Here is a 13,170-nt window from a genome sequence, read left to right on the forward strand (position 1 = left end):
CATAAATAAAAAAATAATAATCTCAGCATTCTTAGTCATTTCTCAAGTGGCATTAAAGACATTTATAATAATTACACACAAACATTTCTATTTCAACAAATGCTGTTCTTTTATCTTTATATTCATCTAAGGATCCTGAAAAATAAAATGTGTCATGGTTTCCACAAAAATATGAAGTTTTTAACATTGTTGATGATGATAATAATAATAAAAATAATAGCTTTATAGTTTGAGTACCAAATCATCATATTAGAGCCATTTGTGAAGGAACATGTGACACTTAAGACTGGAGTAATGATGATAAAAAAATCAGCTTTGCATCACAGGAATAAATTAGATTTGACAACATATTCAAACAGAAAACATTTTAAATTGTAATAATATTTCACAGTATTACTGTTTTTACTGAATTTTTGATCAAATAAATGCAGTCTTGATGAGCAGAAGAGACAACAGAGACGCGCACACACACACACACACAAACTTTCTGACCCCAAACTTTTGAATAGTAGTGTACATTTCCTGCATAATTGTCATTCCCTTAAATAGTATCTTTGAATGGGTTTACATGTGCAACAAAAAACTGACAGGAAATTACATTTTGAAGTAAGTTGTAAATGTAAAAATTTGCATTTACATGAAAACCAAATTATTGGGCATATACAGTCAAGCCCAAAATTATTCATACCCCTGGCAAATTCTGACTTACAGTAAAGTTACTTTTATTCAACCTGCAGGTTTTTTTTTTTTTTTTGTTTTTGTTTTTTTGCCCGGAAATTACACAGGCTTCTCCCAAAAGATAATAAGACGATGTACAAGAGGCATCATTGTGGAAAAAAATATTTCTCAGCTTTTATTTACATTTGAACAAAAAGTGGCATGTCCAGAATTATTCACACCCTTTGCAAACTGTCACAGTCTATGGGAAAATCCAAAGTTCTATACCATTCCAAATAGTCCAAGCTGTTCTAAAGCATCCTAGTTACCCTGATTCATTGGGAACTGCTGTTTTAATCAACTCAACAGGTGAACAACAGAAGCTCACTGCTGTTGGTTTGTGGACAGTCATGTGGCTGCTCACAAGTCAGGAAAGGGCTATAAGACCATATCTAAATATTTTGAAGTTCCAGTGGCTACAGACATTTTGCACTGTGAAAAATCTCAGAGGATGTGGTTGAAAGCCAAAAGTGACACCTGTGCTGGCCAGGAGGATAGTGAGAGATGTAAAAAAGATCAAGGATCACCACCAAGGCCATCCTGATAAATCTGGGCTCTGCTGGTCGCAACAGCTCAAGGCAGACAGTCCGACGGACCCTGACCCCCGCTGGGTTGGAAGACACCATCCCCACTGTCAAACATGGTGATGAGAACCTAATGTTTTGGGGGTGTTTTTCAGCCGGTGGACCAGGGAACCTAATCACAGTAAACGGCACCATGAAAAAGGAGCAATACATCAAAATTCTCAACAACAACATCAGACAGTCTGCAGAGAAACTTGGCCTTGGGCACCAGTGGACATTTCAGCACGACAACGACCCAAAACACACAGCAAAAGTGGTGAAGAAATGGTTAGCAGACAAAAACATTAACGATTTGCAGTGGCCCAGCCAGAGTCCTGACTTAAATCCAATTGAGAATCTGTGGAGGGAGCTAAAGATCAGGGTGATGGCAAGGAGAGTTGGAGCTCATCGCTACAGATGAATGGGCAAAAATATCAGTGGACACATGCAAAAAGTTGGTCAGCAATTATAGGAAGCGTTTGATTGCAGTAATAGCCAATAAAGGCTTTTCTATTGATTATTGAGAAGGGTATGAATAATTTTGGACATGCCACTTTTTGTTCAAATGTAAATAAAAGATGAGTAATCATTTTTTCTCACAATGATACCTCTTGTACATCGTCATCTTATCTTTTGGGAGAAGCCTGTGTAATTTCCGGTCAAAAAAAAAAAAAACCTTGCTGGTTGAATAAAAGTAACTTTAAGTCAGAATTTGCCAGGGGTATGAATAATTTCGGGCTTGACTGTATATGATTACTACTGCTGCCTAAAGCAGAATTGAAGGCATCATGGGTGAATTATCAAAATGAAGACTGTTAAAGACGGAGGAAGAATTAAGAGAAAGATTGGTTTATAAAGATACTTAGTCCTGCAAATATGTTATTAATTTTTTTTGTTACAAAAGTATTTAAAGTATTCCTTATTGAGCAGTTTGATAATGCCAAACTCGATTGAGAATAATTGAGTTCACGCTTCACATGAAGAATGCTATGTTTAAATGTCCCAATTGTTCACTTATATTAGGTTTCATTTCAGTAAAAAGGCTTCCTCAGACAGCAGACTCATTGGATTTCAGAACAGAGTCTGCTTTGTCACAATCGTGCATGTAAATTCAGTCAGTGATTTGAGATGATTTCTCCAGTTCCCATTTGTAGAAGTCACTGTGTGTAGCTGTAGATTATCAAGTTGACTCAATAGTGAGAACCCTACAGTACTGGTCTGTACATAATGTCGTCTGCTCCTGCCCTTTATCGTTGCAGGATAGAGTTCACAAATGACTTTACAGCTCTTTAAACAACAGCAGGCAGTATGCCTGTGTCAGACCGCTGGTAAGGTATCATTTACTTCAGTTTGACCCCCTGACACCCCCCACAGTCTCACCCCTCGGCCTCCCCCATCATCACCATGTGCTGACACCCACACACACAGTGTAACATGAATATCTTCCCTTCCACTCACTTTCCTTATTCAGCGACAATTTGTGTCCTGCCATGCTGAGTTGCAGAAACAATTCACCCCTAAATGAAATTCTGTCATGTGCTCACTCTGTTGTTTCAACCCTGTCTAAATCTGAATAAATCAATATTTATTTATTTGTTTGTTTGGTTTTATTTTTTTTATTTTTATTTTTTGCTTGTTTGATTCACTGTTTATTTTTAGTCTTAATTAATTATTTTGTTTGTTTGCTTGCTTGCTTGTTGGTTTGTAAAGTCAATCTTTTTTGTAAAGTCAAGTTAGAAATGCATTAATTTTTTGATCGATTTATTTAATAATTTAATGTTTATTTATGTAAAAATCACTATTTATTTTATTTATAATGTGACTGTTTATTTAGTTGCAAACTCACAATTAATTAATTCACAATTTGATTGAAAAGTTAACATTTTATTTGTTCATTTATAGTATTTATTTACTTGTCAAGAAACAATTTATTTATACATTTTATTTATTTGTAAATTCACAATTTTGTTTATTTGTAGTCACATTTTATGTATTTTTTTATTTGTAAAATCACTATTTATTAATTTGGTTGTAGACTCACTGTTTAAGTTTAATGGTATTTTATTTATTTAGTTTTATTTATTTGTATTTTTTATTTATTTATATTATTGTTTTATGTATTTGTTGTGTTTTGGTTTGTTTGTCTAAAGACTCACTGTTTACATTTTATTTATTTATTTATTTTATTTATTTATTTAATTTATTTGTGTTTTAACTTTTATTTTTTATTTATTTATTATGTTTTACTTATTGTCTTTTGCTAATTTATTTATTGTGCTTTATTTACTTATTTATTCCTATGATGTTTATTTATTTGTAGGCTCACTGTTTAAGTTTAAATTTCTTTCTTTCTTTCTTTTTCTTTTTGTCTTTCTTTCTGTCTGTCTTTCTTTCTTTCTGTCTTTCTTTCTTTCTTTTTGTCTTTCTGTCTTTCTTTCTTTCTTTCTTTCTTTCTTTTTGTCTTTCTTTCTGTCTTTATGTCTTTGTGTTTTTATTGTTTGACTTCATTTTTCTATCTATGGTGTTTTATTTATTGTGTTTTGCTTATTTATTTATTTGTACACTTACTGTTGACATTTAAAGTCTGTATTTATTGTGTTTTACGTATTTATTTCTGTTTATGGTGTTTTATTTATTTAATTATTTGTAGACACTGTTTTAGTTTAAAGTCTTAATTTGTTTGTTTGATTGTTTGTAGACTCACTGTTTATGTATAAAGTCTTAGTTTATTTATTTCTAATTATGGTGTTTATTGTTTTATTCCTTTGTTTTATTTATTCCTATGATATTTATTTATTTATTTATTTATTTTAGACTTACTGTTTAAGTTTAAATTGTTTATTTGTGTTTTATTTATTTCTATTTAATTTTTTTTTATCTATTTATTGTGTTTTACGTATTTATTTCTGTTTATGGTGTTTTATTTATTTAATTATTTGTAGACACTATATTTGTTTTAGTTTAAAGTCTTAACTAGTTTTTCATTATTTGTAGACTCACTGTTTATGTTTAAATTAATTTTTATTTATTTATTGTTCTTTTTGGAACTTGGAGTTGTATAAATGACTATCCACATCTTATGTGGAAAGGAGAAGCTTGGACATTCTACCAAACATCTCTTTTTGTCTTCCACTAAAAACACAAAACAGTAATAGTAACATGATTGAGAAATAATGACAGAATGATCATTTTTGGGTGAATTATCCCTTTAACACTGTGATCCGGCTGTTTCATAGTGTTTTAGATCACTGTGTCTTCTGCACATTATGGACTAAATATCATGGACCAGTGGACAGTCCAGTAGTCTCAAATTAAACTCCTGGTCTCTTGCTGGTCATATTATAGGCTGTGTACACAAAGACGAGTGGCTACATGTGTTCTGCATCTGTCTGAAAGGCCCCGGAGCTCAAGGGATTCATTGTTGTGACACATTACAGAAGAAAACTAAAGAAAAGCTCACGAATACAGGTCACTGAACACAAATGAAGGCGTCCAAAGCATTATGAGCGACTTATATATAGAATATATAGAATATTATTAGTTATACTGATGTAATTGCATTTGCAAGTCAAAAGACTTTTGATGGAGAACACATGATGCTACTTTGAATGTTGAGCAAAACAATATACAAATCAAAATCTATTTTATATAAATATATTTAAAGTGTATTGAAGGAATAGTTTCAGAATAAAAATTTCCTGATCATTTATTCACCCTCGTGTCATCCAAAAGGTTCATGTCTTTTTTTCAGTCAAAAAGAAATTATGGTTTTTGAGGAAAACATTCCTTATTTCTCATCTGGGATCATGTAGAACCCTTTGAAGCTGCATTGAAACTGCAATTTGAACCTTCAACTCATTGATCTCTGTTGAATCCTGGAATGTTTTCCTCAAATTAATTTCTTTACGACTGAAGAAAGAAAGACATGAAGATCTTTGATGACAAGGGGGTGAATAAATTATCTGGAAATTTCCATTCTAGAAGTGAAGTATTCATTTAATAATCATGCATTTGTACATCTAAGCCACTTAAAAATGTCTGAATCTCACGGCTAGTGAGAGTTAGTAGTGCTAGTGCCTGTTCATTAGTATTGTGACACTTTATGGCTGATCATTTGATTGTCTATATGCTTGGACACCTGTTTGAACTTCATACATCTGTTAAAATCACAAAAACAGCAGCTGAATCAATGTAGAAAAGTGAAAAGAAGTTAGTGAAAAAAGACTCCCATGGCATTTTAGCATATGTTTTGGTTTGTTGTTATAAAGATGATGCAAGATGACTTTCAGACAGTTGTAGATGTGGTTTGGTGTCCAAAAACTCTTTGCATTACTTCACGTTTACTTCCATCCAATCCAAGTTGGAAAGTGATACCGTAAATAAAACGTCATGCAGTGAATTGTACACATCAGGGTGAAAAAAAAAAAAAAAAAAAAGAGTAATATTTTGAGAATTGACTCCCTTTTAGTTAATGAGAGTGAATCCAAGTTGAATTTGACACATAGGACACAGGACATTTAGCATAAAACACAATTGATAATTGACTTTTTTTTAATGCCCTGATATGTAGAATACTTTCCCCTACTGATTAGACACATTTCTATAAACTAAGTTGATTTGCAATTATGCATTTGGCAGACATTTCTATCCAAAGCGACTTACACTGCGTTCAAAGTATGCATTTTATCAGTTGATGCTTACCTGGGAATCAAACCCATGACCTTGGTGCTAGCCCCACGGTCTACTGTTTGAGCTACAGGAAAGATACTCTTAAAAACAAAATTAAATACTGTCAAAGCCATAAACATCCATTAAAAGTGTTGCCAAAGAGTACCAAAATGTTGATATTTCTGGTGAGCGCATTGGGCTGAAACCCTATTGTAATTGTTAGAAAGGCCAAGGATCAGCAATCTCCACCTAAAACTGATCGGGCAGACCAAACTGTAAGTTGTTGAGACTTGAAACTTGGAGGGATGGTAGTACTCACACCGTCTACAACTTCACCAAGGCTCGTCCCAATCGGCCTGATGGGGGCGCTACAGCGATCGAAAGTACTAAATCGCTCCTAACTCCTTAATCATTCATCGCAGTCTCAAGATTCATCCGTCACCCTGGCTAAATTTTGCGGTAATGTGAGTTGTTTTTTTTGTTTTTTGAAAAACCTACTTTTGCGAACTCTTCCTAGGTTTTTCACCCAATCGGAACCAAACCAGTGCAGGAAGATTCTCGACTCACTGACGCAAAAAAAAGAGTCAACCTTTTCCTAAACCGGCTATAACTTTTGAACGAAATGAGATATCTTTGCCTCAGAATGCATATGTAAGAGTATGTAAGTTCCATGAAAAAAAGTCATGGAACCTGCCACTTGGTGGTGCTAAAAAGAGGGAAAATACATAAAACAGCCATAACTACGCAACCGTTTGTCCTATCAGCACTTGGCCCAAAGTGCCACATGTGTTTATAAGGACATTTGTGTATCTCAAAAAACATGCCCACCATTGGCATGAAGTTTGAGCACCTACTAGACAAGGTTAACGGAGGTCGACCAGAACGAAACTTTGTGGGCCTAAAGGTCTGTGAGAAATTTGAATTAAATCAGCAAGCGTAAACGATTGTATATTGCAATATGTGTATTTTACGATAGACCTACTCATTCCAAACAACTTTGCCTTGCAACCACTGCTGTCAATCAAACCATTAGTTAAATGATTGAGAAGATGTAAAAAACCTACTTTTGCAAACTAGTCATAGGTTTTTCGCTCAGTCTGGAAAAAAGAAAACACAGCTGTACAATTCTCGGGACTCTCTAGGTCAATCATTTTCGAAAAAAGGTTCATATTTACCCTTTGGGAAGATGTAACGGGGTCGTTTAGAAAAGGGGCCTGTCCAAAAATACCCAAAAGCCTATAAAGCCTAAACGAAAACTCAAAACTTCACAAAACCTGGCATATGCAACAGGTAATTCTAAACAAGCATGAAATGTTTTAGGGAGATCGGACCACAACTACTGCTATATCAGTCATAAACGTTAAAAACCATCATATTTCTATAGGAAATTACCTTGATTTGACATGCTTTTTTAATCATTGATTTAGGTGGTTACAGGCTTGCTAAATAATATGTAATCTCTTTTTCCGTATGTGCTTAAATGCCTTAAAGCACTTGAACCTCGGTAATCGCTTTTTTTATTATTTTAAAGGATTTCTGTTAAAATACACCATCTTTAGAAATTTTTGTTTGTTTTAAGTTGCTAGAAATTTAATAGGATTATTAGGCAGTTCATTCTAATAACAGAACATTGGGGACTTGTCCACACAGATGTGCATTTAGCTGTATACATAAACATTTTGTATGGTATCGTATGAATTTCAATCCATTTAAATTCTACCTCCTCAAAAATTTGAATTATAGTTCTGTGTCTGCTTTGCAACCTGAATTCATATTCAGGAATTAAATTGAAAGGCATTGTGAAACAATTCACTTTTAAATGTTGTACTGTATGACTATAGTTGAAAATACAGATCAACTCAGGACAATATAATGCTTTATAAAAGCTCACTTTTGGCTTATGTAGGAGTTGCGGCATGACGTAATGTTCCACTGATCAAGTGATGCATGCACAATCCGATGCTTTATTGTAGTAATAATTGATTGTCCCAGTAAAAAGATAGATTTAGAAGAGATTTACTGTACCTTAAAAGAATAACAGATGATAATATTCGAATTTGACCCTTGATGACATGAAGGGAGATGAAAGCCACCAAAACGTTACTGAAGTAGCATTAGATGCCTTTGGGGGAGGCTTTAGCCAATAAAAATCTTTTATTAATAAGAAGAGTGTATTATACTTAATTTTTAAAAATAATAACACATTTTATGTCAAGTCCGCATATAATGTTAGGTCATTTTCGTGACCATTTTTCCACCCTCGCTCTGATCCTTTGAAATAAAGCATCTGTTTCTGAATTCCCAGTGGGCGTCATTGATGTGTAAATGTGGGCAGTCATGTGCTGATACACATGCAGTCCATACAGTTGTCTATTATACGCCGAGCTCCTTTATCTCAAAAGATCAAAGAGAATTAAATCCTCATGATGTCACCTTCATCATTTTTGTAAGTCACAGTAGCACATGCTTCGAATCATCTGAAATTGCTGTAGCGTTGAGCTATGGTACTGTCTAAATGACTAAATGTGATTTGCATGAAAACGAATGTGTTTGGTAGGGCACTTTACTAACCTGACTACAAGCATCTTCCCTGAATGTTTCCATGACTCTGATGGGTTTCAGTCTAACCGCTGCACGACTAACACGCTCTGCCAAGCCTTAACAAGTAACATCACAACAGCAGATCAGCTAACGGTGAGTGACATCTGTATCTGTTCCACTAATCAACATATTCATCTCGCATTAAAGTAGTTCAACCAAAAAATGTATTCACCCCCAGGCCATCCAAGATGTAGATGAGTTTGTTTGTCCGTCAGAACAGATTTGGAGAAATATAGCATTGCATCTGCATCACTTGTTCAGCAATGAATGGGTGCCGTCAGAATGAGAGTCCAAGCAGCTGATAAAAACACAATCCACAATTGTCTGAATGAGGAGAGAAATATATGCAATTAAGCAAAAACAGTTCAGATTTATTCTGGATTGTGGGCTCATATTTTGTCCAGAAGCTACGGTTTAAAGTTAAAAATGTCGTATTGATGGATTTCTTTCTTACAAGCTCGCAGCTTTTCACTTCACATGATGTTCATTGGACTGAAGTGGTGGATTAGTTGTGGATTGTTTTATCAGCTGTTTGGACTCTTTTTAGTAATTTTAGTATGTCTTCTCAAAGGACAATACTATAGAAATGAAACTTGGATATATTTTAGAGTACCGTAGTCAATGTGCAGCTTGTATAGCAGTATAGATTTACTGTCCTCTGAAAATAACTCAACATACAGCCATTATTGTCAAAATTTGTGGAGAGCAACTATTCTAATTCTCAAATCCTCAGAGAGTTCTTTGCCGTGAGATGCCATGTTGAACATCCAGTGGTCAGTATGAGATAATTGTACTTGAAGGACCTAATTTTAAAAGCTCTAATACAAGATACACAACTTTGTATGGTCCTGTCAAGCAGACAAATACATAAACATGATGAATAGGACATGTGGCTTTTGGTTAAACAACATGCTACTGTTGTCACTTAGGGTGTACTCACTTTTGTTGCCAGCTATTTTGACAATAATGGCTGTATGTTGAGTTATGTTCAGAGGACAGTAAATCTATACTGATATACAAGCTGCACATTGACTACTCTAAAATATATCCAAGTTTTTATTTCTGTAATATTGAAGATATACTAAAATGGTTGCTGAAATGTGAGGGGTGTACTCACTTTTGTGAGATACTGTCTTGCGTAGAGTATGAAAAGTATGGTAATACCAATATCACAACATTTTACCTTTTTTTTGTGACACTGGACCACAAAACATCATAAGGGTCATTTTTTTTATTTATTGCAATTTATACATCAGCTGAAAGCTGAATAACTAAGCACTGATGTATGGTTTGTTAGGAAAAGACGATATTTGGCCGAGATACAACTGTTTGAAAATCTGGAATCTGAAGGTGCAAAAAAATCTAAATATTGAAAAAAAAGTTGTCCAAATGAAGTTTCAATGCATATTACTAATCAAAAACTAAGTTTCGATATATTTATGGTAGGAAATTTACTAAGTATCTTCATGGAACATGATCTTTAGTAATATCTTAATTTTTGGCATAAAAGAAAAATGTATAATTTTTACCCATATGATATGATATGATACAAATCTACAAATATACGTGCAACTTAAGACTGGTTTTGTGTTGCTAATAAGTGTATTGTTTAATTGATTCTGTCTACGGTATATGTTTCTCTGGGGTTTTGCCAGTGTGATTTCATGCGTATGTGTTTGAATAGAGTTACTGTGTGTTCCTGGAGACATTCATGTGAATTGTTTGAGGCTGTGGCTTTATAATACTAAATGTTCTTGTTTTTATTTTTCAGAGATGCTGAGTAAGCAGAAATCGAAGCATGTGGGGGAAAAAACTGCTGAGGACCTTCGAGGAATGACTTTGACTCTCTCTGAAATGTGTAACGATGGAAACCAGCCAATGTGCTTTTAGTCTTTATTTCTCTTCGTTTTCAGCCTGTGAATAACTTCTTAAAGCAAAGAACATAAGATTATCTTTTTTTGTTTTTTTTACTCTAGATAGCGCTAGATTTAATGACTCAACTATTACCCGTGGGCTATGAAAAGCCTATTAAAACACTGTGATGTTATCGTTTACATTCAGTTTAATTAGTTTACGATTTGGCAACCCTTTTGCAAAGGAAAGATTCTTGTTCTTCTTTCTTAGATTTGTTTATGTAATTCTGAAACTGGGATTTCTCATGTGATATGAAATCATCTTGTGCCTTTGTTTAGCATCATGTGTTCTTGAGCATTCGGTCTCACGTTTTACCTGCTCTTCTGAAATACCATCGCTCCCACTAGTGGACTCACACAACTATTACCATCACAGGCTGATGGGGAAAATGCTTGCACTCCAAAGACCTGTACAGGATGAAATATAGAAAATATTGTTGTTGTTTTTGGATGTTATGTTAAAAAAAATAGATGAATCTCATTGAATATTTTATGAGTGACATTTTACACCGGAATCTGAATAAAATGAAAAAAAAAAGCCTATTTTATAATTTTTTTTTTTTTTTGCATTCTAAAAAAAGAAATATTCTACTGTAATAAATAGTGATAAGTGTAATTATTGGTACCACGTGTGAATGCTTTTTTCTGCGTTATTGTAAAGAGAATATCATTTTGATTTTGCAGTGAAATGTGACTTTAAAGGGCTTTCGTGAGATTCATCCTAAAGGCTTTTGAAATTTCAATAAAAAGCCAAATTTGACAAATCTCTGTTGCATTATTTCTTATACACATTACTTAACACAAAGAAACACCAAACAGAAATATGACCCTGGACCACAAAACCAGTCAACTTTCAGATGGTGTATAAATCTAAAGTTCTAGAAATAAACTTCCCATTGATGTATGGCTTGTTAGGATAGGACAATGTTTGGCAGAGATACAACTATTTGAAAATCGCCTTTAAAGTTGTCCCAATGAAGTTCCTGGCAATGCATATTACTAATCAAAAATTAAGTTTTGATATATTTACAGTAGGAAATTTACAAAATATCGTCATGGATCATGATCTTTACTAATGGTCCTAATGAGATCCTAATGAGGTTTGGCTTAAAAGAAAAATCGATAATTTGACCCATACAATGTATTCTGCTCTCCAAAGGCAAAGTGCAGTAACTACGCCAACACTTAAACTGAGAAAAATGCCTTTAAAGTTTTTACGCCAGCTAGTCAAACATGTTGACACTCTCGTTTCTCTGAAACGGGACAAAATGAAACCAGGAGACTTTGCCACAAGACAAAACCATCGTCACAAAGTCCATTTTAAGCCTTAACTCAATTTTGACCAAATGTGTAGTTACTGCGCTTTGCCTTTGGAGGGCAGTATTTTTGGCTATTGCCACAAATATACCCGTGCTACTGGTTTTGTGGTCCATGTCATCATTTACTCACCCACAAGTCTTTCCAAATTCCAAATTTCCATTATTAGTTTAGTTTTTCTGCTAAACACGAAATAAGATATTTTGAAGAGCATAGGTAACCAAACAGTTGCTGCACTCTTAAAAATAAAGGTGCCATAGAAGAACCTTTTTGGTCTAAGTGGTTCCATAAAGAACCTTTAACATCTGAAGAACCTTTCTGTTTCACAAAAGATCCTTTGTGGCGAAAGAAGGTTCTTCAGATTCTAAAAAGGTAAGAAAGAGATGGTTCTTTAAAGAACCTTTGACTGAATGGTTCTTTGTGGAACCAAAAATGGTTCTTCTGCGCTTCAAAGAACCTTTTAAAGCACCTTTATTTTTAAGAGTGTGGTAGCCATTGACATCCTGAGTATATATATATTTTTTGTTTTCATGCTATGGAAGTCAACAGCTTCCACCAGCTGTTTGGTTTCCAATGCTCTTCAAAATATCTTGTGTAGAAAAATAGAAGAATAAAAGTCATACAGGTTTGGAACAAACTGAGGGTGAGTAAATGATGACAGAATTTTCATTTTTGGGTGAACTGTCCTTTTAAATCTTTTTTTTTTTTTACTTAAATGGAAACTTTTTAATGAATGAGTGTGTGATTTTTCTTTATGTTGTTGTGTTTGTGTTGCAGGGTACAACAGGAGCAGCTGGCTGCCATTTTCAAACTGCTCCAAGAGAATCAGGGCACGTTTGGAGAGATGACGGAGGGAGACGTGGAGGAACAGCTCAAACTTTACTCATTTTAGTCTGACCACATACGCAGTTCATATAGAACAGAATATAAGCTTTTCACACCTGAGTTGAAATACCATACATGCTTGGAGTCACAGACACTCCAGATCTTTATAAATGAATGCTTGTAATTTGAAAAGAGGTTCACCTTCAACCCTAAAATGTTGATTCTTGATCTCCACATGATCACTGTGTAAAGCTTTTGCTGTATGATACACAGATACTGTAGTGTGTTCTCATGAACACATCAGCTGAACTTTTTACTCATTTTCTAGTTTTTTTTAGCACGTGAATGAGAAATGTAAATAGTCTGCGTTAGTGCTCTTGCATTTCTTTTGGTGTTGATATGAGTTAATGCTTCATGAATTAATTCTAATCTATTATATATAACTCAAATTGCATTTTACTGTTGCATTTTCTATGTAGATTGTTATAACTCTTCTTGTCTGTTTCTATTTACTTCAACAAATATATATAATATATATTAAAATAGGATTTGTATTTCCTGTTAAA

At 33.9% G+C, this 13,170-nt stretch overlaps 1 protein-coding gene across 4 annotated transcripts in view; it reads left to right on the plus strand.

The window, feature by feature from the left end:
- LOC141337349 (uncharacterized) overlaps nucleotides 1-13,170 on the plus strand; it is a 34,465-nt gene extending 21,295 nt beyond the window's left edge. Inside the window, exons 5-6 of one of the 4 annotated variants that reach the window (XM_073843157.1) lie at nucleotides 2,540-2,608; nucleotides 12,557-13,170. In XM_073843157.1, coding sequence (XP_073699258.1) covers nucleotides 2,540-2,573 — 34 coding nt within the window. In that variant the 3' untranslated portion in view covers nucleotides 2,574-2,608; nucleotides 12,557-13,170. Of the gene's footprint in view, nucleotides 1-2,539; nucleotides 2,609-10,320; nucleotides 11,227-12,556 lie in introns of those variants that run through there. The other 3 variants (XM_073843165.1, XM_073843149.1, XM_073843173.1) reach the window with 3 other exon arrangements.

The sequence above is a fragment of the Garra rufa genome, chromosome 1, assembly GCF_049309525.1.
Source record: "Garra rufa chromosome 1, GarRuf1.0, whole genome shotgun sequence".
NCBI lineage: Eukaryota > Metazoa > Chordata > Actinopteri > Cypriniformes > Cyprinidae > Garra > Garra rufa.